Source organism: Phyllobates terribilis, unplaced genomic scaffold (assembly GCF_046119375.1).
Source record: "Phyllobates terribilis strain yellow unplaced genomic scaffold, ASM4611937v1 Scaffold_1__5_contigs__length_1240528914, whole genome shotgun sequence".
Taxonomy (NCBI): domain Eukaryota; kingdom Metazoa; phylum Chordata; class Amphibia; order Anura; family Dendrobatidae; genus Phyllobates; species Phyllobates terribilis.
In genome coordinates this window covers 39,140,864-39,164,322 of record NW_027362761.1, presented here as the reverse complement: position 1 = coordinate 39,164,322, position 23,459 = coordinate 39,140,864, and the positions used below count along the sequence as shown (strand labels likewise).

At 41.9% G+C, this 23,459-nt stretch overlaps 1 protein-coding gene across 1 annotated transcript in view; it reads left to right on the top strand.

The window, feature by feature from the left end:
* The window catches only part of TM6SF2 (transmembrane 6 superfamily member 2), a 61,482-nt gene that overhangs the window by 32,270 nt on the left and 5,753 nt on the right, over nucleotides 1-23,459 (top strand). Inside the window, exons 2-7 of the mRNA XM_073661049.1 lie at nucleotides 4,347-4,450; nucleotides 5,331-5,428; nucleotides 9,279-9,382; nucleotides 11,442-11,524; nucleotides 22,681-22,805; nucleotides 22,904-23,005. Coding sequence (XP_073517150.1) covers nucleotides 4,347-4,450; nucleotides 5,331-5,428; nucleotides 9,279-9,382; nucleotides 11,442-11,524; nucleotides 22,681-22,805; nucleotides 22,904-23,005 — 616 coding nt within the window. The remainder of the gene's footprint in view (nucleotides 1-4,346; nucleotides 4,451-5,330; nucleotides 5,429-9,278; nucleotides 9,383-11,441; nucleotides 11,525-22,680; nucleotides 22,806-22,903; nucleotides 23,006-23,459) is intronic.

Sequence of the window (23,459 nt, the reverse complement as noted above, 5' to 3'; positions counted from 1 at the left end):
GACCAAAGCACAGATTTCCACCGGTCTAATGTCCATTCCTTGTGTTCTTTAGCCCAAACAAGTCTCTTCTGCTTGTTGCCTGTCCTTAGCAGTGGTTTCCTAGCAGCTATTTTACCATGAAGGCCTGCTGCCCAAAGTCTCCTCTTAACAGTTGTTGAAGAGATGTGTCTGCTGCTAGAACTCTGTGTGGCATTGACCTGGTCTCTAATCTGAGCTGCTGTTAACCTGCGATTTCTGAAGCTGGTGACTCGGATAAACTTATCCTCAGAAGCAGAGGTGACTCTTGGTCTTCCTTTCCTGGGGCGGTCCTCATGTGACCCAGTTTCTTTGTAGCGCTTGATGGTTTTTGCAACTGCACTTGGGGACACTTTCAAAGTTTTCCCAATTTTTCGGACTGACTGACCTTCATTTCTTAAAGTAATGATGGCCACTCGTTTTTCTTTACTTAGCTGCTTTTTTCTTGCCATAATACAAATTCTAACAGTCTACTCAGTAGGACTATCAGCTGTGTACCCACCTGACTTCTGCACAACACAACTGATGGTCCCAACCCCATTTATAAGGCAAGAAATCCCACTTATTAAACCTGACAGGGCACACCTGTGAAGTGAAAACCATTTCCAATGACTACCTCTTGAAGCTCATCAAGAGAATGCCAAGAGTGTGCAAAGCAGTCATCAAAGCAAAAGGTGGCTACTTTGAAGAACCTAGAATATAAGACATATTTTCAGTTGTTTCACACTTTTTTGTTAAGTATATAATTCCACATGTGTTAATTCATAGTTTTGATGCCTTCAGTGTGAATGTACAATTTTCATAGTCAAGAAAATACAGAAAAATCTTTAAATGAGAAGGTGTGTCCAAACTTTTGGTCTGTACGGTATACCGCACAAGGAACAGCGAAAAAAATAAACTCTAGGGTTAGGGCTGTGCTAGGGTTAGGGCTGTGCTAGGTTTAGGGCTGTGCTAGGGTTAGGGCTGTGCTAGGGTTAGGGTTGTGCTAGGGTTAGGGTTGTGCTAGGGTTAGGGTTGTGCTAGGGTTAGGGTTGTGCTAGGGTTAGGGTTGTGCTAGGGTTAGGGTTGTGCTAGGGTTACGGTTGGGGTTGTATTAAGATTGGGGTTTGGGTTGTGTTGGTGTTGGGATTTTTTTCAGAAGTGAAGAAAAAAAATGATGACGATATGGCGATTAGTGTTGAGCGCAAGTGCTCCCTACTTGAGTTTGCATCGGGTACTCGAGTATGCACCGAGTATCGCGGGTGCTCGAGTGACATGCTCGAGTCTCCGCCCCATATGTTTTGCAGCTGTTATACAGTCTAAAAAAGCCTGCCATGCACAAGCGATCCGCGCATGTTTTTTTCTTTGTGTCTAGCAACCGTGAAACATGTGGGCGGAGACTCTAGTATGTCACTTCAGCACCGACGATACTTGGTGCATACCCAATGGCAATATAAGTAGTGAGCACTTGCACTCAAGACTAATGACAACTTATTCAATATGATGACTTAATGCTATCAAATTCTGTGCTGTACCTCTGGGTTCAAAATGTTCACTATACCCCTTGATAAAATCCTTGAGGGGTGTAGTTTCCAAAATGGAGTCACTTGTGGGGGTTTCCACTGTTTAGGCACATCATGGGCTCCCCAAACGCAATATGTCATCTGCTAATAAGCAAATTTTACATTCAAAAAGTCAAATGGTTCTTCTTCCCTTCAGAGCCCTGCCGTGCGCCCAAACAGTGGTTTTCCCCCACATATGTGGTATTGGCTTACTCAGGAGAAATTGCACAACAAATTGCATGGTGCAATTTCTCATGTTACCCTTATGATAATGCAAAATTGGAGACTGAAAAAACATTTTTGTGGGGAAAATGTGAAAATGTTATTTTTACGGCTCAATGTTATAAACTTCTGTGAAGCACCTGGGGGTTCAAGGTGCTCACCACACATCTAGATAAGCTTCCTGAGGGGTCTAGATTCCAAAATGGTGTCACTTGTGGGGGGTATCCACTGTTTAGGCACATCATGGGCTCCCCAAACACAATATGTCATCTGCTAATAAGCAAATTTTACATTCATAAAGTCAAATGGCGCTCCTTCCCTTCCAAACCCTGCCGTGTGCCGAAACAGTGGTTTTCCCCCACATATGGGGTATTGGCGTTCTCAGGAGGAATTGCGCAACAAATTTTGGTGTCCATTTTTTCCTGATACCCTTGCGAAAATGAAAAAATTGGAGTCTAAATTAACATGTTTGTGAAAAAAGTTAAATGTTCATTTTTTTCTTCCACATTCCAAAAAATCCTGTGAAGCACCTGAAGGGTTAATAAACTTCTTAAATGTGGTTTTGAGCACCTTGAGGGGTGCAGGTTTTAGAATGGTGTCACTTTTGGGTATTTTCTGTCATAAAGGCCCCTCAAAGTCACTTCAAATGTGAAGAGCTATGAAAAAAGAAAAAAAGGTAGCACTCACCGGTCTTCTTGTTAAAAAGCCATAAATTTATTGATCCATTAAAAATGGTACAGGGGGAGAATGTAAGGAAACCTCCGGACAACGGCCGTTTCGCGCCTCCTTTTGTCTCTCATTTGGATTGCGGTCCAGGGTATTTTCTCACCAGTTGCACAGGTGCGGACTTTCTCTCTTTTTACAGTCACTTCAAATATGATGTGGTCCCTAAAAAAATGGTGTTGTAAAACTGAGAAATCGCTGGTCAACTTTTAACCTTTATAACTCCCTAACAAAAAAAAATTTGGTGCTGATGTAAAGTAGACTTGTGGGAAATGTTATTTATTAACTATTTTGTGTGACATCTCTCTGATTTAAGGGCATGAAAATTCAAAGTTTGAAAATTGCAAAATTTTAAATTTTTTGGCCAAATTTCCTTTTTTTTTCACTAATAAACGCAAGTGATATCGAAGAAATGTTACCACAATCATGAAGTACAATATGTCACAAAAAAAACACTCTCATAAAGTGACAGTGGTCAGAATTGTAAAAATTGGCCCGGTCATTAACGTGCAAACCACCCTCGGGGGTAAAGGGGTTAAACAGAATGAAAATTAAGACCTCAAGTTTCAATATAACCCAGTATATTGAAATATTATATAGAAGTATATAGAAGTATATATAATAAGTATATATATAAGTATATATAAAATTAATGTCTACTTCGGGTGTAGGCCTATATATTCCCATCGGTGTACTTATGAATGCTTTATTTTGATCTAGAGTCAGCGAGAATTTGCGGCCACTTATGTCTCCTTCACTCACACTCTCTGTTCTGACCAGTCACACAGTTGCCATGCCTGAGTGCATAGATGCCCCTCCTCCACTACTTGTGAATTCTCGAATATACCAGACAACAGTCGAAACATCACTGCTGCTTGCTGTTATGTTCACATTGGAGCTCCATTGCAGCTAGCCTACAATGTCAGCTAGCTGGGCTTCACACTGATAATAAATTTCTTTTACTATAAAATTAATATTATTATTTTTCATCCCTTGTAGGGCCCATAGGCCGGTGTCTATTATTCCTAATTGGTAATCCAGTCCTGTACATTGGCCCATTGTTTGCCCAGTGGCAGTGATGCTGATGTAGATAGCACATGCCCTGTGATTGGCTGTAGTAGTTACGTGTGCTATAGTTGTGACCTCACCACTGCAGCCTGTGAACAAAGACAGTGCAGTGCTGGAGCAGGGGAGGATGAGTAACTGCTGAGTTGGCTATTTTCAAGGAGTGCAACCTGATTGACCTTAAAAATTATTACTGGAAAACCCCTTTAAAGGGAACCTGGCAGCATGTATCAGACCGTGGCTGTATGATCTCAGTCATGTATGTGTAACTCTGAAACGCTGTAGTGTTTCAGAGAGAAACATAATTTAAATAGCTGGTGGGGAGTGAGCAGCATGGGAGACTAGACGGACAGGCGCGTCCCCAGCAGCTTCTCCCGCCATGCTGCCCTGCAGTGACTGGTCTCTCCCTTTACACACACAAGGAGAGCTCTGTCACTCTAGGGGAGTGGGTGGGGAGAAGCTGCCGTGGACCCTCCTGTCCAACTAGTGGCTCAGGCAGCATGTATCAACTGTCAGGTTTCCTTTTAAATATGTAATTGGAGTAACCAAACTTTTTTTTATCCTCTGGCTGCTCCACAAACTGGTCTGAAACATATTTGTATTTCCTGCCAGCCTCTAAAACAAAGTGGTAAATTATCGGGGTAGATTTGATGGAACTATATTCATTCTGGAGAAAAATAAAATGAAGATTCGATGAAAGCAACGTGCCAGCTGTCTTTATGGATCATGGTGTAGAACTCGTGCATCAGTGTCTGATAATACATTTTGTCCTTGTTTCAGTCCACTTTTCATAGCTGGCATGGGAGTGCTGGTGTTGCTGTCTTTGTTCGTCGTGTTGTTTCACTTTGCACAAGGAAACCCACCCAAAGATCCTTTATTTTATGGTAAGCATAGCACCAACTTTATTTTTCCAATGATAGTAACACCTGGGGATGCTTTGTTTACATGTGATTCTTTGCATTAAACTTTAGATTAGTCCTGAGTGACAAGTGTTTCATACCGAGAGCAAAAAAAAACAAAAACAACCACCACCGGCAATGAAAACCATATTTTTACACTCCTGCTTTCATGTAGGTTACTATGCACACATAGAAGGTACATGCTGATTGATGTACTGGGGTGATAATTGCCCGCTATACCACTTCCTGGGCAGCAGTTAACCTCTATGTAGGCAGCTTGTGGTATCGCTCATCCCTGTGACAGCGGTATTTTCCAGAAACTGAACAGCCCTTCCCCTGAAGTGAGCGTAGTGATGGTGAACGCTGTGGTGCAGTTGTAGGAATCGCTGACCTCTGTAGCAGTCGCTCCATCCATTCCACACAGAGCAGCGCCAACCCCTTGCTACAGATCAGCCTCAGTCACCATAATATAGGCCATTATTTTGAGCGCAGACCAGTTATTGACAGGACGGGGCAGTTCTCGCTGGTGTTCAGTGGTCCCTATGACAGCTGCATTTTTTGGACAGCACATTAGCAGATTATCAGTGGCCTCAGGAAAACTATAAAAGCCGTCCATCTGGATGAATCTTTGATTCTGCGCTGCTATCTACTAGCAAGCACTGAAGTGGGAAGACCTGTTTCATCTTATTTTCTTTATGAGTTTAATGTGCCTTAAAATGCTCTATATTTCACTTGATGCTGTGAGTAGGAAAATATTTCATTTGTTTAATGCCTCTGTCCTCCTGCTCGTCTATTAAGCATTGGCATGCCGCTTTCCATTTATGAATTTTTATTTCCTTCTTTTCCTTTCTTCAAACATATTTAGTCTTCGCAATCTTCTCCTTCACAAGTGTCATCGACTTAATAATATGGATGGAAGAAGAAGGCTACATCAGCGGATTTATGGCGTTCTACATGAAAGAGGTGAGCATTACAGTCAAGTGCACAGTCGCTGCAGATGTGTCCTGCTCTCCAGTGGTTCTACGAGGATGGCTAATGGATTTCCACAAGAATTGCTCCTAAGAAATGGCCACCTGCTTCGAGTTTTTGCCAGTTTCAGCTAGATCCATATTGACTTTCAGCTTAAGTGCTTCGCCTTCCTTTAAAAAAAAATAACCTGCAGGGATTAATAGCCTGAAGTCTCTACTATAAGTAAATGATATTAATAAAACAGCTTGGTACCTAGAAAAATGAAGCTAAAAGAATTGATTGGTTTTGACACATGGATTTATGTTCCATTCATAGCATGGTTAAAAAACGCTAGAGCCACCTGAACGGACGTGGCGTATGCGCTTCCTCAGTCCTGAAAGCATGCATTATACAGCCATTGAGCTACATTTGAAAGGTGTTTATACAGCAAACTTTTGTCTTGTGAAAACTATTTGAAAAGGACAATTATTCAGACTTTCTGATGCAACAAGACTGATTGAGCACTTTATAGATTTTTCAGTACGTCTGTAAAGCAGTAACAGAGTCTGTGACAGATGTGCTGAAATATGCATGTAGGCAGTCAGTCTATACCAGTGTTTCCCAAACCCCATCCTCACAGCCCCCCACAGGTCATGTTTTCAGGATCTCCTTAGTATTACACGGGTGATTGAAGCATCATCAAGGCATCAGGAATTCTCTCACCTGTGCAATACTAAGGAGATCCTGAAAATATGACCTGTGGGGGGCCGTGAGGATGGGGTTTGGGAAACACTGGTCTATACCTTTCATACAAGTACTGTGTCAGCTTTCTCAGTCTTCCAAAGAAAGAGCTCTTCAACACTGAGTGGGGTTTGGATTTTCTGAGATTTCACATATGGAAAAAACAAGTACGGCCTGTGTCAGCTGCGCTCTTCTTGATCAGTTATGTTTGGAGGAACACCATTGAGTAGGAGTATCCTCTCTCCGAAGCTGCGAGCTGGCAATCCTTTTCTACTGTCTCCTGTTGTTTGTTCCACACAAAGGGCTTGCTGCGAGCTACCGACGCACTATTGTAAAGCAAATGAATTCCAGTGTATCTTTGGAAATAATTTCTAAACTTGATAGTCCAGTGCAGAAAAAAGGGAATAGTACTCACTGGTTTTATTTTCTCCAAACAATAGTGCAAAACAGGTGGAACAGAAAGCACAAAGGCCACGGCCATTTCGTGCTGGTCTGCGCTTCTCCTGGCCCAACATCACACTTTCAAAACGGTTTTATTTGGCTCCCATTTGAAGCTAGCTAGCCTATGCACATATGTTTTACAAACCTAATCGCTACATAGTGTCAACTCGGTTTCTATGTTCAGTTTATATCGGCTGATAAGCTTCATGCAGGTCACCAATAATGGCTATATGAAGTATTTAAAATAGAGCTTTTTTCAGCCGGACTGGTCAAGAGTAGACAATGTGATTACTTTCTTGACACCATTAAAAGAAATGAGGACCTATGAAAAGTCAGTGCCAAGTCTGCCTGAGGTAGTCCTTTTGAGCCTGTGGCCTCAGACAGAAGTAAAAGGGAGAAGCGCAATGACACTGATGATGGCTGGATCTAGTAAATCGGCCAGCTTCAGAGTGGTGCTTGGAGGCTCTAAAGCAGTGATTCCCAACCTTTATTACCTCCAGAGCCAAATTCAGAAATTCAGCTCTGAGAGAGGGTCACGAGCCACATCCAGAGCCCCTTTGAATAGTGACATCCAGCTCCTGCCTCCCCCCAAGGTCATTACGTCTAGAGCCCCCATGAACAGTATAATGAGAGCCAAAGATACTACACCAGAAATCACACCAAGGCAGTATACCTAGATGCAGGTGTGCCCACTCTACCCTCATTTCTTATTCTTGCCTCTAGCACTCCCACCACATTATCGCATCCAGCTTCAAGCACCTCCTCTATCTGGCAGTATCATTATATGTCCAGTTTAAAATTTACTTAATTTATCTCTTCAACCCCAAGGCCAGTACATGTGCATCCAGATTGGCTCTTCTGTACCAGGCAACTCTTAAAAGTCATCGTTTGGAGACCTGCTCTTCATAGCTCTTTGCCAGATCTGGTGTTGGTGCACCAAGCTGGAGGACAGCCGTGCCTCCGAGCTATATATGGCTCCGGAGTTACAGGTTGGGGATCCCTGCTCTAAAGCATTGAGCCTACTTGTGCTACGTGTTCCTCACCTAAGTAACCACCAACTTATTCAACAAGAATAGAATTAAAAATCTCTCTGTTCTTGAGAATGAAGAGGATTTTTAATAAGGTGTAAGTTGCTTGTTTTGTTTTTAGAAGCACTTTGCAATTTTAATGATTTAAGCACACAAGACAACCACTTTAAAAGGTAGCCAAGCTGCCAGTGCTGGAAAAAATGAAACACCCAAACGTCTTGATTTACATACAATTTTAAGACGAAAGCTACATTACTACTTCAAGGAGAAAAAAAGGAATCGGGTAATAACAGCATGAACATGCGCTGGTGGATTCACATAGTCTGTGTTATAACCAGCAGGCTAATAATTTTAGAAGAACTGTGAAGAAGAACTTCAGTATCTAGTGTGAGGATTATATGTCTTCTCTAGACTTGTGGAATGATCCTAAAGCTGGCAGCCCTCTTGTGCTATCAATGTATTAAATATGAATTTATAAAAATGGGAAAAAGTTGTATTTTTTAATAGCCCATAATGGCAACGTTTTGTTCTAAATGAGAACCTTTCTCAAGCCATACAACTGTGCATTTACATTCCTTTTATAGGTGCTTCAATTATACAGGTGATTAATAAATATTATATAAGAAAGACATATCACAATAGTAATAACATGATATATAAACAGTGAACAAGTGTAAAACATACAAGTATCATGTTAAAGTGCATAGTAATCACAAAAAAAACAGTTCATAAAGCATGAAAGACCTTAATTATTAATTAAGAAACACATTTATACAATTATATACATCCATGATTAACCCATCATGTATTCACAGAACTCTCCGGCATCCTTACTATTCAATTGCGCATATCTATGACATGAGAATAAGGAGACCGAAAGGAACGTGATCAGACCCCATATTCATTTGCCAAACGTAGTAAATAGCTATTACCATAAAAGATTTATATTAACCTGCACATACAATAAAAGGCCAAACCCAACATTATAACAATATGGTTGGTAACAGTATGTACAGTTGTGCTCAAAAGTTTACATACCCCGGCAGAATTTTTCCTTTCTTGGCCTTGTTTCAGAGAATATGAATGATAAAAAAAAAAAAACTTTTTCTCCACTCATGGTTATTGATTGGGTGAAGCCATTTATTGTCAAACTACTGTCTTTTCTCTTTTTTAAATCTTAATGACAACCAAAAACATCCAAATGACCCTGATCAAAAGTTCACATACCCCAGTTCTTAATACCGGGTATTGCCCCCTCTAACATCAATGACAGCTTGAAGTCTTTTGTGGTAGTTGTGGATGAGGTTCTTTATTTTCTCAGATGGTAAAGCTGCCCATTCTTCTTGGCAAAAAGCCTCCAGATCCTGTAAATTGTATACAACTGTATACCAGCCCCAGCTCATGGGGGGGCTCTTCTGTGACTTTTTGGCCTGTTGTATGTGCAGGTTAATATAAATCCTCTATGTTATTGTTAGCAGCATGTTGGGAGTTATAGTTTTACAACAACTGTAGTGTAGGTTACTTATTCCTGGTTTATGCCATTATATCAGGGACATGGTATCTTAGTCATTTTACAATGATGTGCTGACACAGCAGGCATCTGCAAGAATTATACTATTTAATATGGATTTGCTGATATCACTTTCTACCTGTAGGGGGAGCCATACCTCCGTACTGCACATGGAATGCTTATTTGCCTGTGGGATGGGACTATGCATTACCTGCTCTACTTGATAATGTTGGGAGCAATTGCTCGTGGGTAAGTAACGGAATTATTTGCTTTGGTATTTGGATATGTTATCGTTACATTTCTAAGCTTACTAGGCAATCATTAAATTAATTTAAAAAATGTTAGCTTTAAATTGTGAGACGTAATTTTCTTCTATTTATTCAGAATCATGGAAAAGCCCATTCTTGAAAATGATACATTATATTTTTCAAACTATATGGATCACCAAGGTTTAGGTAACAGAAAACAAGAAAAATTGTTTCTGGTAGTCGAAGGGAGTATAGGGGCACCTTAAATTCATTTTTAATATTTTTACTTTTGTGTTTCTTTGTTACTCTTTTAAAACAACTTTAGACCAAGCGTGTGGCCAAGGGGTTGGGGGTACAAAGGATTGCTAAGACAATTTGCAAAATTGAACCAGCAAAATTTTGTCTGATTTCAGCTTTGCATGAAATTCAATAAAAGAGATACAGGAGAAAGCAGTGCCTATTCTACAGCTGAGTCCTCTTACAAGAATGCTGACATGCTAAAGACTAATTGCCATCACAGACAAATTTTGGGGCTGGCCAGGAGGTGGATGGTGCTGTTCTTTGTGGCTTTAAATGTCTGCACAGATCTTTCCATGACAGCAGATTGCGTTTAGCTTCTCCTGGTTCCTTGTACTAATCCCTGATCAGCGCTTGGTAGTGTAATTAGGAATAAAACTGGAACGGCAGAGTTCTCTCAGTAATCAAGCAGAGTACTTTGATTAGTGCTCTGCCCGATCAATAAAGAATCAATGGTGGGGATCAGGCCTGCCCTCCTGATTATAGACAATAAGACTTAGCAAGATTATTTTTCTTGATAAAACCATCTAATAGTCTAAAAATGCTGCAATTAAGTAGTTATCAAGCATGATTGAGATACCCTAATAGTCCACACGTGGCCAGTGCTCTATTGGGGCAATATGGCTGTCATAGTATGTGGTCTCCCAAAATTCATTACCAGCAAAGTGCTGGGCAGCTGCATTGATTGCATAGTCATTCATTTGCTGGAGAATGTGGCTGCCTGACACTTCCTATTAACAGCCAGACCTTCAACTATCAAGTTTTCATTGGAGTAGTTTGCTTTTGACAAGGGGTTGTTCAACTGGGTCCATCCCTTTAAGTTGGCTAATGAACTTTATTTCAAACTTTAATGCCTCCATACCCATTAGACCAGGGGTGGGGAATCTTTTTTTCTGCCAAGGGCCATTTGGATATTTATACCATCCTTCGGAGGCCGTACAAGTTGCGCCCTATCTCCATCCACAAAGCACGTCCTGACGCTGGCACTGGTGTTAGGACGTAATCTTTTATTGCATGCGCCTCAGCGCTCAGTAGTGAACACTGCGTGTGCAAACAGAGCAAGAAGAAATGAATGGACCTGTGGTCATGAAAATACAGCTGTCGGCCCAAGTACCGCGGTCCTCAGGAATCTGCCCGGGGGCCAGATAAAAGGCCATCGAGGGCCGTTAACGGCCCGCGGGCCTGAGGTACCCCACCCCTGCATTAGAGTCAAGTTGTCCGAATCAGCAGGAACTGCCTACTATCTAGGGTGTATGGGGTACTTTTAACCTTCCCCCGATATTACCTGGAATTCCAATTGCAAACCTTTTTGTTAGGCGCTGAGATGACCGGCGCTCTCATAGAGAACACGGGAGCGTGCGGTAGAGCCGATTATTCCTGTCTATAGTGTAGTCGGAACAGATAGCTGATGTATGAAAATATATTTCCAACAATGTGAATAATTTTCCCCATGGAAAATAATGTTACCATATCCTTGCTGCGCAATGCAAAAAATTTCCTTCGGTGAATGTGTGGAAACCGCTATAGCCGCAAAAATATCTAAACCATGACAAGAAGTGTTGTGAATAATCGAGCGTGTTTTTATTGGTCCGAATTAGTTGAGTAACATATAGATAAATCTAGCCGTGTATGATCGCCAGTCCAGATAGGTTCTTCACGGTTAGGCGTGAGGACGTGGAGGCAGCAGAGTATTTTTGGTACTGTCATGTAACTGCAGCCGACTTTCTGATAAGAATGTTGTACTTTCATGTCTTTCTGCCCAGGAAGAACTACAAGACAGTGGGTCTTTTCTGGCTGGGCTCACTCATTATGAGCATGCTGGTGTTTTTGCCTGGCAATGTGATTGGTAAGTCAAGTTCAGTATCTGCTGTTCAGCAGCTTTTTGCTAGCTTCAAGTATCCAGAGTTTTTTTTATAAAGCACAGCTCTCCATCATTATTTACATGGCACAACTCACTCACTGGATAAGTGCAGACCCTTCACTCAGTTGATTGGAATGGAAGGGTTACCAGGAGTCGAACCTGCTCAAATCTAATATTGATGGCCTATCCTAAGGATAGATGCATACCAGCTTATATTCTCTCCTTTGAGAGAATCTGGCCGATTATGTAAATCACACTCTAATCAAACTCTGGTCAGAGTTTAATCAGAGTGTGATCACAGTGTGATCCGATTCTCTTGGATAAGGAATAGATCGAGGAAAAAATGTCTACATCTCCTCCATTCTGTCAGTCCGTGGAAATCGGGCTGCACTCAGATGTCATCCGAGTGCAGTCTAATAGTTTCCATGGACTCATTGACTTGCATGGCCGAGTGCGATCTGAATATCGAGAGCCGGTCCAAGGTAAACATGTGACGTGTACAGCCCCATAGAATAGCATTGGTCCGAGGGCAATACGATGTTTTGTCAGATCGCACTCAGACCGAAAATACAGCCATGTGCACGAGCCCTAAGGATAGACCATCAATATTGTGATCCTGGAAAACCCCATTAAATTTTGCAACATTTGATATTCTTCCTTTTCTGCTCCAGCCTATGGTGCTAATATCTATAAGAGTACTTTTGTTCAGCCTTTTCATTTGGCATGCCCAAAGGGCATATTGTATTGTGTGACTGCTTCCTCTAAAATTGCCATACCTTTTAATAAACTGATATTATATACTGTACGGTAAAACTGAACACTGCACAGAAAGAGACTTACTAACTGAATTTAAAAAAAATGATTTACTGTCTGCAATAGTTACAGACATAGAACAGATAGCATCAAGCATGGTTAAAAGTGTTTTCTGGGCCAGAGCTAATTTTCGGTAGGCACTGTGTAATGTCAAATCCTAACAGTATGTAATATACACACTGTTAGTATTCTTTTCTGCTTGGCAATTTGAACGATCGTCACGTGTCAGCACATATGCGATTTACCTATTATGGTCACAAACAGACCAGCTTCTCTTCCTGCTTTTTTGAATAAACTATGGTATGGAAAACCCCTTTAAGCTCTTAACGGTGCAGGGTGTATAGTGTGTAATCAGGAATTTAGTCCACTCCATACCGAGCTGATGCCAGCTGAATAGTGAAAGTCAAGATCTCATATGAACGCCGGCTACGAGACAGCATTCCCCAGAATATCATAATCACAGGCACGGGGGTCATCAGCAGAACCCCGGTTGTCATGAAAACCCATTGGTGCCCCCCACAATTACATGACCGGGGTGCCGATGGGTGGGATGAATGATGCGCTTCCGGCCAGTGCATGTTAAATCCCGCTGTCAGTGATTGACAGCTGGATTTAACTGGTTAACAGCCACAGGCGGAGCACCGCTCCACCCACTGCTGTTAAAGGCACATCATGACTGATTGAATCAGAGGGCTCAATGTCGTGAAGGGATTAAATGCCTAAAAAGTAAAAAAAAAAATGGAAACACCAGAATTGCTTTTTTTGGTCACTTCCTTCCCCCAAAATTTTTTTAAAAAAACCCATCAAAACTGTATCAATAAAAAAAGCCCTCACACAGCACTGTGGGTGGAAAAATAAGAAAGTAACATGTCTCAGATAATGGTGATACAATCAAAATTCATTTTATTTTACAAAATTCAAAAATGTTATTGACTACTAAAATATATATATATCAGCAAAGCGGTGTTTAAATTTGGCGCCAACATCGCTGATTGGTCGCAACCAATCAGCGAACCGTGTTAGTGAGGACCGGAGAGCGTGTTTAAAGTTGGCGCCAAAATCGCTGATTGGTCGCGGCCGCGACCAATCAGTGAACCGTATTAGTGAGGACCGGGGAGCGGCGCTGCCTGTGCGGGTACTTCCGCTGCGAGCAGCCGGGAGATGACTGACTAGCGCCGGTCATCTCCCGGCTGCGAGCAGCAGAAGTATCCCGACCGGCGGCGCCACTCCCCAGTCCTCCCTTCACACTTGCCTGTGCGGGTACTTCCGCTGCGAGCAGCAGAAGTACCCTGACTGGCGGCGCCACTCCCCAGTCTTCGCTTCACACTTGCCGTCGGGAGATCAGCGGCCCTAGCCGCTGATCTCCCGACAGTAGCTGCATGGAGGTCAGCGGCGCCACCGGTCAGGGTACTTCTGCTGCGAGTAGCCGGGAGATGACTGGTCATCTCCCGGCTGTATCGCCGCTGACCTCCGTGCAGAGCGGTGTTTAAATTTGGTGCCAATATCGCTGATGAGCCGCTAACGGCCGCCATCTTGTTCTGAAATCCGCGGCTGGACCAATCAGCGACGCGGGATTTCCTGGACAGACGGGACAGACAGACGGGATAAGCCGATTATATATATATATATATATATACTACCGTTCAAAAGTTTGGGGTCATTTAGAAATTTCATTATTTTTGAAAGAAAAGCACATTTTTTTTTCAATGAAGCTAACATTAAATGAATCAGAAATACACTCTATACATTGTTAATGTGGTAAATGACTATTCTAGCTGCTTGTTTTTATTGCAATATCTACATAGGTGTATAGAGGCCCATTTCCAACAACCACCACTCCAGTGTTTTAATGGTACATAGTGTTTGCTAACTGTGTAAGAAGGCTAATGGATGTTTAGAAAACCCTAGAAAACCATTGCACAGGTATGTTAGTCAAGCTGAAAACGGTTTGGCTCATTTGAGAAGCTATAAATTTGACCTTCCTTTTAAGCTAGTTGAGAATCTGGAGCATTACATTTGTTTGTTCTATGAAACTCTCAAAATGGCCAGAAAAAGAGAACTTTCATGTGAAACTCGACATTCTATTCTTGTTCTTAGAAATGAAGGCTATTCCGTGCGAGAAATTGCCAAGAAACTGAAGATTTCCTACAAAGGTGTGTACTACTCCCTTCTGAGGAGAGCACAAACAGGCTCTAACCAGAGTAGAAAGAGAAGTGGAGGCCCCGCTGCACAACTGAGCAACAAGACAAGTACATTAGAGTCTCTAGTTTGAGAAATCGACGCCTCACAGCTTCTCCACTGGCAGCTTCATTAAATAGTACACGCAAAACGCCAGTGTCATCGTCTACAGTGAAGAGGCGACTCCGGGATGCTGGCCTTCAGGGCAAAATGGCAAAGAAAAAGCCATATCTGAGACTGGCTAATAAAAGGAAAAGATTAATATGGGCAAAGGCACACAGACATTGGACAGAGGAAGATTGGAAAAAAATTTGAGGTGTTTGGATCACACAGAAGAACATTTGTGAGACGCAGAACAACTGAAAAGATGCTGGTAGAGTGCCTGACGCCATCTGTCAAGCATGGTGGAGGTAATGTGATGGTCTGGGGTTGCTTTGGTGCTGGTAAAGTGGGAGATTTGTACAAAGTAAATGGGATTTTGAATAAGGAAGGCTATCACTGCATTTTGCAACGCCATGCCATACCCTGCGGACAGCTCTTGATTGGAGCCAATTTCATCCTACAACAGGACAATGACCCAAAGCACACCTCCAAATTATGCATGAACTATTTAGGGAAGAAGCAGGCAGCTGGTATTCTATCTGTAATGGAGTGGCCAGCGCAGTCACCAGATCTCAACCCTATTGAGCTGTTGTGAGAGCAGCTTGACCGTATGGTACGCAAAAAGTGCCCATCAAGCCAATCCAACTTGTGGAGGGGCTTCAGGAAGCATGGGGTGAAGTTTCTCAAGATTACCACAGCAAATTAACAGCTAGAATGCCAAAGTTCTGCAATGCTGTAATTGCTGCAAAGGGAGCATTGTTTGACAAAAGCAAAGTTTGAAGGAGAAAATTATTCTTTCAAAATAAAAATCATTATTTCTAACATGGTCAATGTCTGGACTATATTTTATATTCATTTTGCAACTAATTTGATAAATAAAAGTATGAGTTTTCATGGAAAACACAAAATTGTCTGGGTGACCCCAAACTTTTGAACGGTAGTATATATGTGTATATATATATCACGATATTGCTAGGTCATTTTTACAACACAATAAATGCCGCAAAAACAAAACCCCAAACATAATAGCCGGATTTTGATTTTTTTTCCACCATTTCTCCCTACTTGGGATCGTTTTCCATTTTCTAGTACATTTTTTGGTAAAATTAATGGTGTCATTCAATACAAAAAACATGCCCTCCTATGGCTATGGCGACTGAAAAATATAAATGTTATGGCTATTTACCGTAAATAACTTATGAGAAAAAAAATGAAAGCACAAAAGCGAAGAATCGCCAAGTCTTGAAAGAGTTTATGAAAAATTAGTTACGAATTGACATAATCTGAGCAGGCTTTGTGTCATGTGACACTTCTTCCATCCACTGCGATGGAACATACATATGTGAGTTACTTTGCTGCAGAAGCAGTGTGGGGCTGATCACTTCAGCCAAGAGAATTACTCAGCACCTGTAATGCTGATGTTTGCAGTCTGCTGTGTATTGACATGACAGTGCTTCAGTTCTACAGTCCTGCTCATCCTTATTGGCACCCATGAAGTTTAATTAAATAATGTGGAATATCTCCTGAAAGAAATGAATCAAGTGAAGCAGTTATTTTGTATAGAGCAAATGATAAACAATAATTTAAAATAAAAAACAGTGGGAGGGAAAAGTAGAAAAACCTAAAGCTTACACTGGTATTGGCACCCTTTACAATACCCTTGAGTGTGGAAATACATTTTGACTCGCCAGTGGTAAATCACAAAAGAGATTCACTTATGATTAATTGTCGCTGCCCATGTGATATGAATTAGCCAATGAATGATTACTTCAGTGTTTAAAAAGCCCCATACCACGTGGTAGGCCCTGTTCCTTTGTCACAATGGTAAAGACAAAGGAGCTGTCTGAGGACATCAGAACTGCTATTATTAGCAAACACAAGACTTCCAAATGGAATAAGGCCATCTCTTAAGACCTTGGTATCCCAGTTTCAACAGTGCACAATGTTATTAAGAAGTTTGCCAAGCATGGAACTGTCAAGAACTTCCCTGAACGTGAGGTAAAGAGGAAAATTGACAAGAGATGTCTTCAAAGGTTCGTGTGAAAGGTGGAAAAACACCACGTCAAAGATCCAAAGACCTGAAGGCCAACCTGGAACAGTCTGGGGTCATGGTTTCAACAAGTACCATACACCGCACACTAAACCAAGCAGAGCTTTATGGGCGAAGGCCAAGGAAGAAACCATTGCTGAAGAAAAGACATAAAAAGGAACGACTGATCTTTGCCAAAGAGTACCTTGACAAACCACAATCCTTCTGGGAAAATGTTCTGTGGACAGATGAAACAAAAACAGATCTTTTGGCAATGCAAAGCAACAGTTTGTTTACAGACAGTGCCAGGATTGGACTGGGGTGTCTGGGGCCCACAGGGGGAATTGACCCTAGGGGCCCACCCTACAGCTATATGCAAATTCCTGTTAGCCGTTATCCCCGTTATAGTGGAGCGTCGACTGTAAAACACAGGTGGCTCCTGCACATCTACTGTGCACCAATATAACTGGGATGTTCAATTACGGTAGTTTGCATTAAAGGGTTCTTTGATGAAAACAAGTTATCACCGATCCACAGGTTATGGAACTTATTGATCGGTGGAATCAGACCATTGGAAACCGCACCAATCGGAAGAATGGGGAACTTTTATCCCTGACAGGACACTTATCTCCATATTAAAATGCAGTGGCAGGTGGAATGTCTGACTGCAGCTCCATTCATCCTCTTTGAAGCTTCCAGAAAAAAGCAAGAGCAACCACTAGGGAATGAATGGATCAGTGGTCAAATCGCACATGCCACTCCAGTCAAAGGCCACGGCCCCACTATCCATATTTATTCAGTATTCATCAGTATTTTTTCTCAGGAGTGGGAGGCAAAACCAGGTGAGGAACAATCAGAGAAAAGGTATAATAGAAACAAGTGCACTAATTCTGCATTTATCACCCACTCCTGGTTTTGGCTCGCACTCCTGAGAAAAAATACTGACCAAATACTGATAGTGGGGCTGTGGCCTAATAGGGATAAAAGCTCCACATTCTGCCAATCGGCCGGGCCACGTTCATGTTCAGTATTTTACATCACTTATTTGTAAGCCAAAATCTGGAGTGGAACAATCAGGAAAAGTATAATAGAAACACGTCACCACTCCTATATTTTTCACCCACTCCTGGTTTTGGCTTACTAATACTGAAGTAAAATCCTGACCAAATACTGAACTTGTGAACCTGGCCTTAGGATAGGCGATTACTTGTTTTCTCAGGAGAACCTCTGTAAGTGCATATTTGCTACTGTGTAATAGACACAGGACAGGGAAGAGTTAAACCTCCAAGTAATTAATCTCTATTGGAAATAAAGAATCTTCCCCTTATTAATATCAGAGAGAATAAGTGACTGCCATACACAACACAATCCACTATACCAACACCAATAATACCACATAGAAGATATAAATACTGCCACACCATGACCAGACCACTTATTACCACCACATAGTGACCGAATAATACCACATACATGGGACAAATACCACCACACCGTGACCAGATCACATAATACCACCAGATAGTAACCGAATAATACCACATACAAGGAACAAATACCGCCACACCATGACCAGATCACATATTACCACCACATACAAGTGACAATTACGACCATACCAAGACCAGACCACACTTTACCATTACATAGTCACTGAATATTACTACAATAAGGATCATGAATAAAAACCACAATACTAATAACACAAATATTACCACTGGTGACATTATACACAGGAGCTCTGTATATAGTGTCAGTGTACAGGTAATACTATGATCACCAGTGACATCATACACAGGAGCCCTGTATGTAGTGTATAGTGTGCATGTACATGTAATACACTGACTCACCAGTGACGTCTTTAGTTGAAGTCCTTCATCTTCGCTTTTCTTCTTCATCTGGCACAGACCACCATCACTTCTTCCATCCAGGACTCGTCGTTGCAGTAAATAACAGTTATCAATAGATGATCTCTTCTAGAGCACATTCCACACTTAATCGCCAATTTCTACACTACGCCAGATGAAGAAAAAAAGCGACATAGTGCCTCCCTGCACAGTAACAGGACTCCCTTTTGTTCCTCCCCCATGTAAGACTGTATCCTCAAAAGTAAATTATATTACAGCAGTAATGTCCCCTACAGTAATTATGTCCCCACTTGTCACCATAAACTAACAATACCTCATTCTGGCCCCTATACTGTAATTGTCACTCATCCTGGCAACCCTTATTTAATATCACCCATCCTAGGCCCCCATGTATCACCCCCCCCCCCCATCCTGGCATCCTGGGCCTCTAATGCATCGCCACCCATCCTGGGCCCCTATGTATCACCCCCCACCATCCTGGGCCTCTATGTATCACCCCCCCCCCATCCTGGGCTCCTATGTATCCCCCCACACCCATCCTGGGCCCCTATATATCACCGCCCCTTCATCATGGGCCCCTATGTATCACCTCCCCTTCATCATGGGACCCGATGTATCACCTCCCCTTCATCATGGGCCACTATGTATCACCTCCCCTTCATCATGGGCCCTATGTATTACCCCCCATCATGGGCCCCTATGAATTACCCCCCCAAGTTTCTTGGCTGCCCCATCCTAGTTCCCTATGCCCACTCGCTACCCTGCGCATTCATATAGGGAAAAAAAAATCTTCTCACCTTCCTGCGCTCCCCCGTCGGAGTCCTCTGCAGCTTCATTGCAGTGTGGTTTTCAACAGGGCCGCCGACCCATCAGAGGCCGAGCGCAGACATCAGCACCCAGTGCATATCACTGCCGTTAAAGGCCGGAGGCCATTTGACATCAATGCTATGCTCCGCACACTGATGTCAGCGCATGGCACATTGCAGTGATGTTCAATGCCCACTGGCCTATCAGAGGCCGCACGCGAACGCAGGCGGCCTTTGATTGACCAGTGACCTTTGAACGTAAACGGCTATGCGCCGCATGACGACGTCAGTGTGTGGCGCATAGCATTGATGTCAGATGGCCTCCGTCCTTTAATGTCAGTGCTATGCGCCGCATGACGTCCGAGTTAAGCGCATAGCAGAAACAGTGATAGGCCCGTGGTTAGAAAGACCACAGTTACCGGCAGACCCCACTATATCCGGCATGGGGACCCACCGAGGACCTGGGGCCCACCGGGGGATTGTCCGGTGTCCCGGCGTGCCAGTCCGACGCTGAACGGCGCAATGAAGCTTATAAGGAAAGAACACCTTACCAACAGTTAAGCTTGATGGAGGATCCATAATGCTGTGTGGTTGCTTTTCTGCGTCTGGTACTGGAGGCCTAGACCGTATTACAGGAATCATTAAATCAGAGAATAATCAAGAGATTTTAGAGTGAAATGTCCTACCCAGTGTAAGAAAACTTGGTTTCAGTCAAAGATCATGGGTCCTCCAGCAAGACAATGACCCAAAGCACACATCCAAAAGTACACAAGAATGGTTGAAAAGGAAAAAATGGACGGTTTTAAAATGGCCAGCAATGAGTCCTGACCTCAATCCCATTGAAAATCTTTGGGTTGAGCTGAAATCTGCCATTGGGAAAAAGAACCCTGCAAACATTCAAGAGCTTGATCAAACTGCAAAGGAAGAGTGGGAGAAAATTCCAGCTGAGAAGTGCAAGAATCTTATAGATGGCTATAAGAAACGTTTGGAGGCTGTCTTCAATGCCAAAGGGTGTGCAACCAAGTATTTATTAGGGATGCCTTTATTGCTGCACATGCTTGTTATTCTGTTTCTTCTTTGAAATTGCAACATGGAAGTTGAAAAAGCAATGTTTTATTGTTGTATTACTTTGAACCACTAATTAAAAAATCCTGAGGATATAACTTTGGTACATTTCCATTTATTTCTGAAGATATTGTATAGTCTGTGAAAAAAATGAAGGGGTGCCAATAATGGTGAGCAGCACTGTACATGCATTACTTCCATAGCGTCTGCTTGGTATGAAGGTATACATTGGGGAAGATAAAATGATAAATACAGCTGCATTCTGGTTTAATTTATACCAACAATCTAGGGTCCATTCCTTGCATTACAATTTCTGTGTTTTTAAGAGATTTTTTTCACCATACTGGACATTGGAGCATAGCTTTGCGTGGGAAGGTGCATGGCTTAAACATGACCAGTTGCACCAAAATTGTGGTGGTAAATATTTAGGTAAACTAAGCCATCTAAACAGTGATGTAAAATTAGAAAACAAAGTGTCTAATTTGTCATCCAGCATGAGCCACAGTAATAAATTTAGCCCATTTTCAGACTGTTTAGTCTAGTCGAAATATTAGACCGTATTAGTAGATTTGTATTTAGCTCACCGTTATGGTTGTAGGCAGAAATAGTTTTATCATGACTGTGAAGTGGAGTTGAGACCTTAGACATTTCAACTTTCTTCATCCCTTGCAGATGTTGAAAATAACAAGTACAGCAATACTCGCCGTCCCCTGTTGAGGGCTGCCTCTCCAACACTGCTCCCGGTGATTTTCAGGCTACAGTGGTACACGACAGCTACAGCACATCACCAGGCTCAGTGGCTCTGCCAGTGTAGACTGCTGCTGAGCTCAGTGATTGCCTGCAGCGGTTATGTGTGTTGTATTCATGACATCACTGCTGAAGCCTGTAAACAATCACCGCAAGCAGTGACGGAGAGGCAGTGCTGGAACAGAGGAGGGTCTCATCCCTAAGTTCTATGTGCTCAAGAAAGTTGAAATAGAAAAACCCCTTTAAAGCTCTGTAACAGAAAACCTATGCTGCATTACTTTAACCATTAGATAGTTTTGATTAAATAAAATTAGGTAATCAGTATATCTTTTCTGTACACTAGCACAAGTAATATCATTAACCCCCCAGCATTTTCAACCACCGATTTCTGCTACATTTCTACATTGTCGATTTTTTTTCTGAATAGTTTCCTAATATAATGCCATTGAAATAATGCTTTTTTTTTAACTCAAACACTTTATATGACTTATCTTTGCAAAACAAGAAACATTTTAATTTGTTTTAAAAAGGAGCAGTTCTTGTAATTGATTTCCTAACGTTTGCTGCCACGACGCTTTTGACTAGTGTTATAAAGCATATTTCAGTAGCTGGTCGTATTCCTGTAGCCCACATACAACAAACTGTGGAGTGGAAGAAATTGGAAGTGGATAATATGATCATGAAAGAGATTCCCTACATTCATGATGGGTAATAAATGCATGATCTCTGAGGGTCTGACCACTAACATTCCCACAACAGAGGTCCCAAAGTCCCCTGTATGAATGGAGAAGGTTCATGTTCAAGGTCAGAAGGATATTTAGTGGAGAATTCCTTTAAGAAGCATACCATTTTTATACCCTCACATCCATTACCCCTCAATTATCATTAAGCCTTACAGGGATTCTTTAAGATTATATGGAATCTCGCATGACCAAGTCCAGACAGGTGCACAAAGACCACTGATTATGAGACTCAAAGTCCTGAGAATTGCATATTTCATGTTGTCATTTTATTCTGAGCTTATTTCTGAAACAGTTGCCTATAGCTGTGTGAAAATGTATATTTAATCTATTCATGATGTTTAGCTACGATTGAACATGTACACTGACTTTCTGAGTAAGAGTGTTTGTTTATTTGGTGGTAAGTGATAAACCTCTTAAAAACCTAACCAGAGTTTGCTCTTTGAGTTCCTCCAGGATGAACTGGTAAAACATGTTTGATTTCATAAGACTTGGGAATAAAACTTGTCTCCTATATCCCAAAGTGTCTCAGTGATTTATGTGTTGATGTGTCATAGTGGCTTGGGAGACAAACGTATGCTTCTGTCGCTTTCAGGATGAGAGATGGTGGATCTGGGGGCGTATATGCCTTACAGTACGGCAATGAAATCTCACTAGGGGCCCATGACTCAGTCAATGTCACTTCTATTGTACTGTAACATAAAGAGGGATTGTTTGGTCTTGTTCGTGTGTGATGGAATTCTTATCTTTCTGCTGCAGTGAATTTTAACAAAGTCTTGTAATTGTATTTCAGGGAAGTATGGAACAGAAGTCCGTCCTGCCTTCATCCTTAATGTTCCCTACCTATTTCTTCCTGTCTGGGCAGGAATGAGAATATTCAGAGAAAAGCATGTCTTCACCAAAATAACAGCTGAACAGGTAACAGTGGCAGAAACAATCCTTACACCCCAGTGTCGTGTACACTATAAACCTTCTACTTTTATGTTGCCTATAAATTTATGGTTTGTTTTTTTCAGATAACATTGGCACACAAAGAAGGAATTTTTCAACGCCCAGTAGATATTGCACTGATTTTGTATCTGTTGGGCGCTATTACATTTACTCTTTTCAGGGGCCTGGTAAGTATAAATATAATGATGTTTGATCAACTGTTGCCTATTGTGGGCACAGTCACTTTCTACTATATTGGTGCGATAGCTAAATGCCATGTTAATTGCACATTGTGATAGAATGTGTGAATGTAGAAAGCAAATGTTATAATGAATAAATGTCAAAACACATTTAATTAGCAAATCACGTTTATTTTGTCAATAGCACATTATAATGGACTCCATCTTCTTACTCTGATAGAAACCTGTCCTAGAATAGTAGAATAGGACAGATGTGCATGTGACATGAGCAAGGGAAGTTGAAAGCTATGCCTTCCTCCCTTCATGAGTATGAAAATGTGCTTGCAGTGGATATTCTGATGTAATACTAAAGAATGCTTGTGTGCTGAGGTAAGAAGTCCCTGCTGAAACTGAGATTCACCTTGTCTTTCTGATCTAATGCTGGAGATACCAGTGGTGCCTA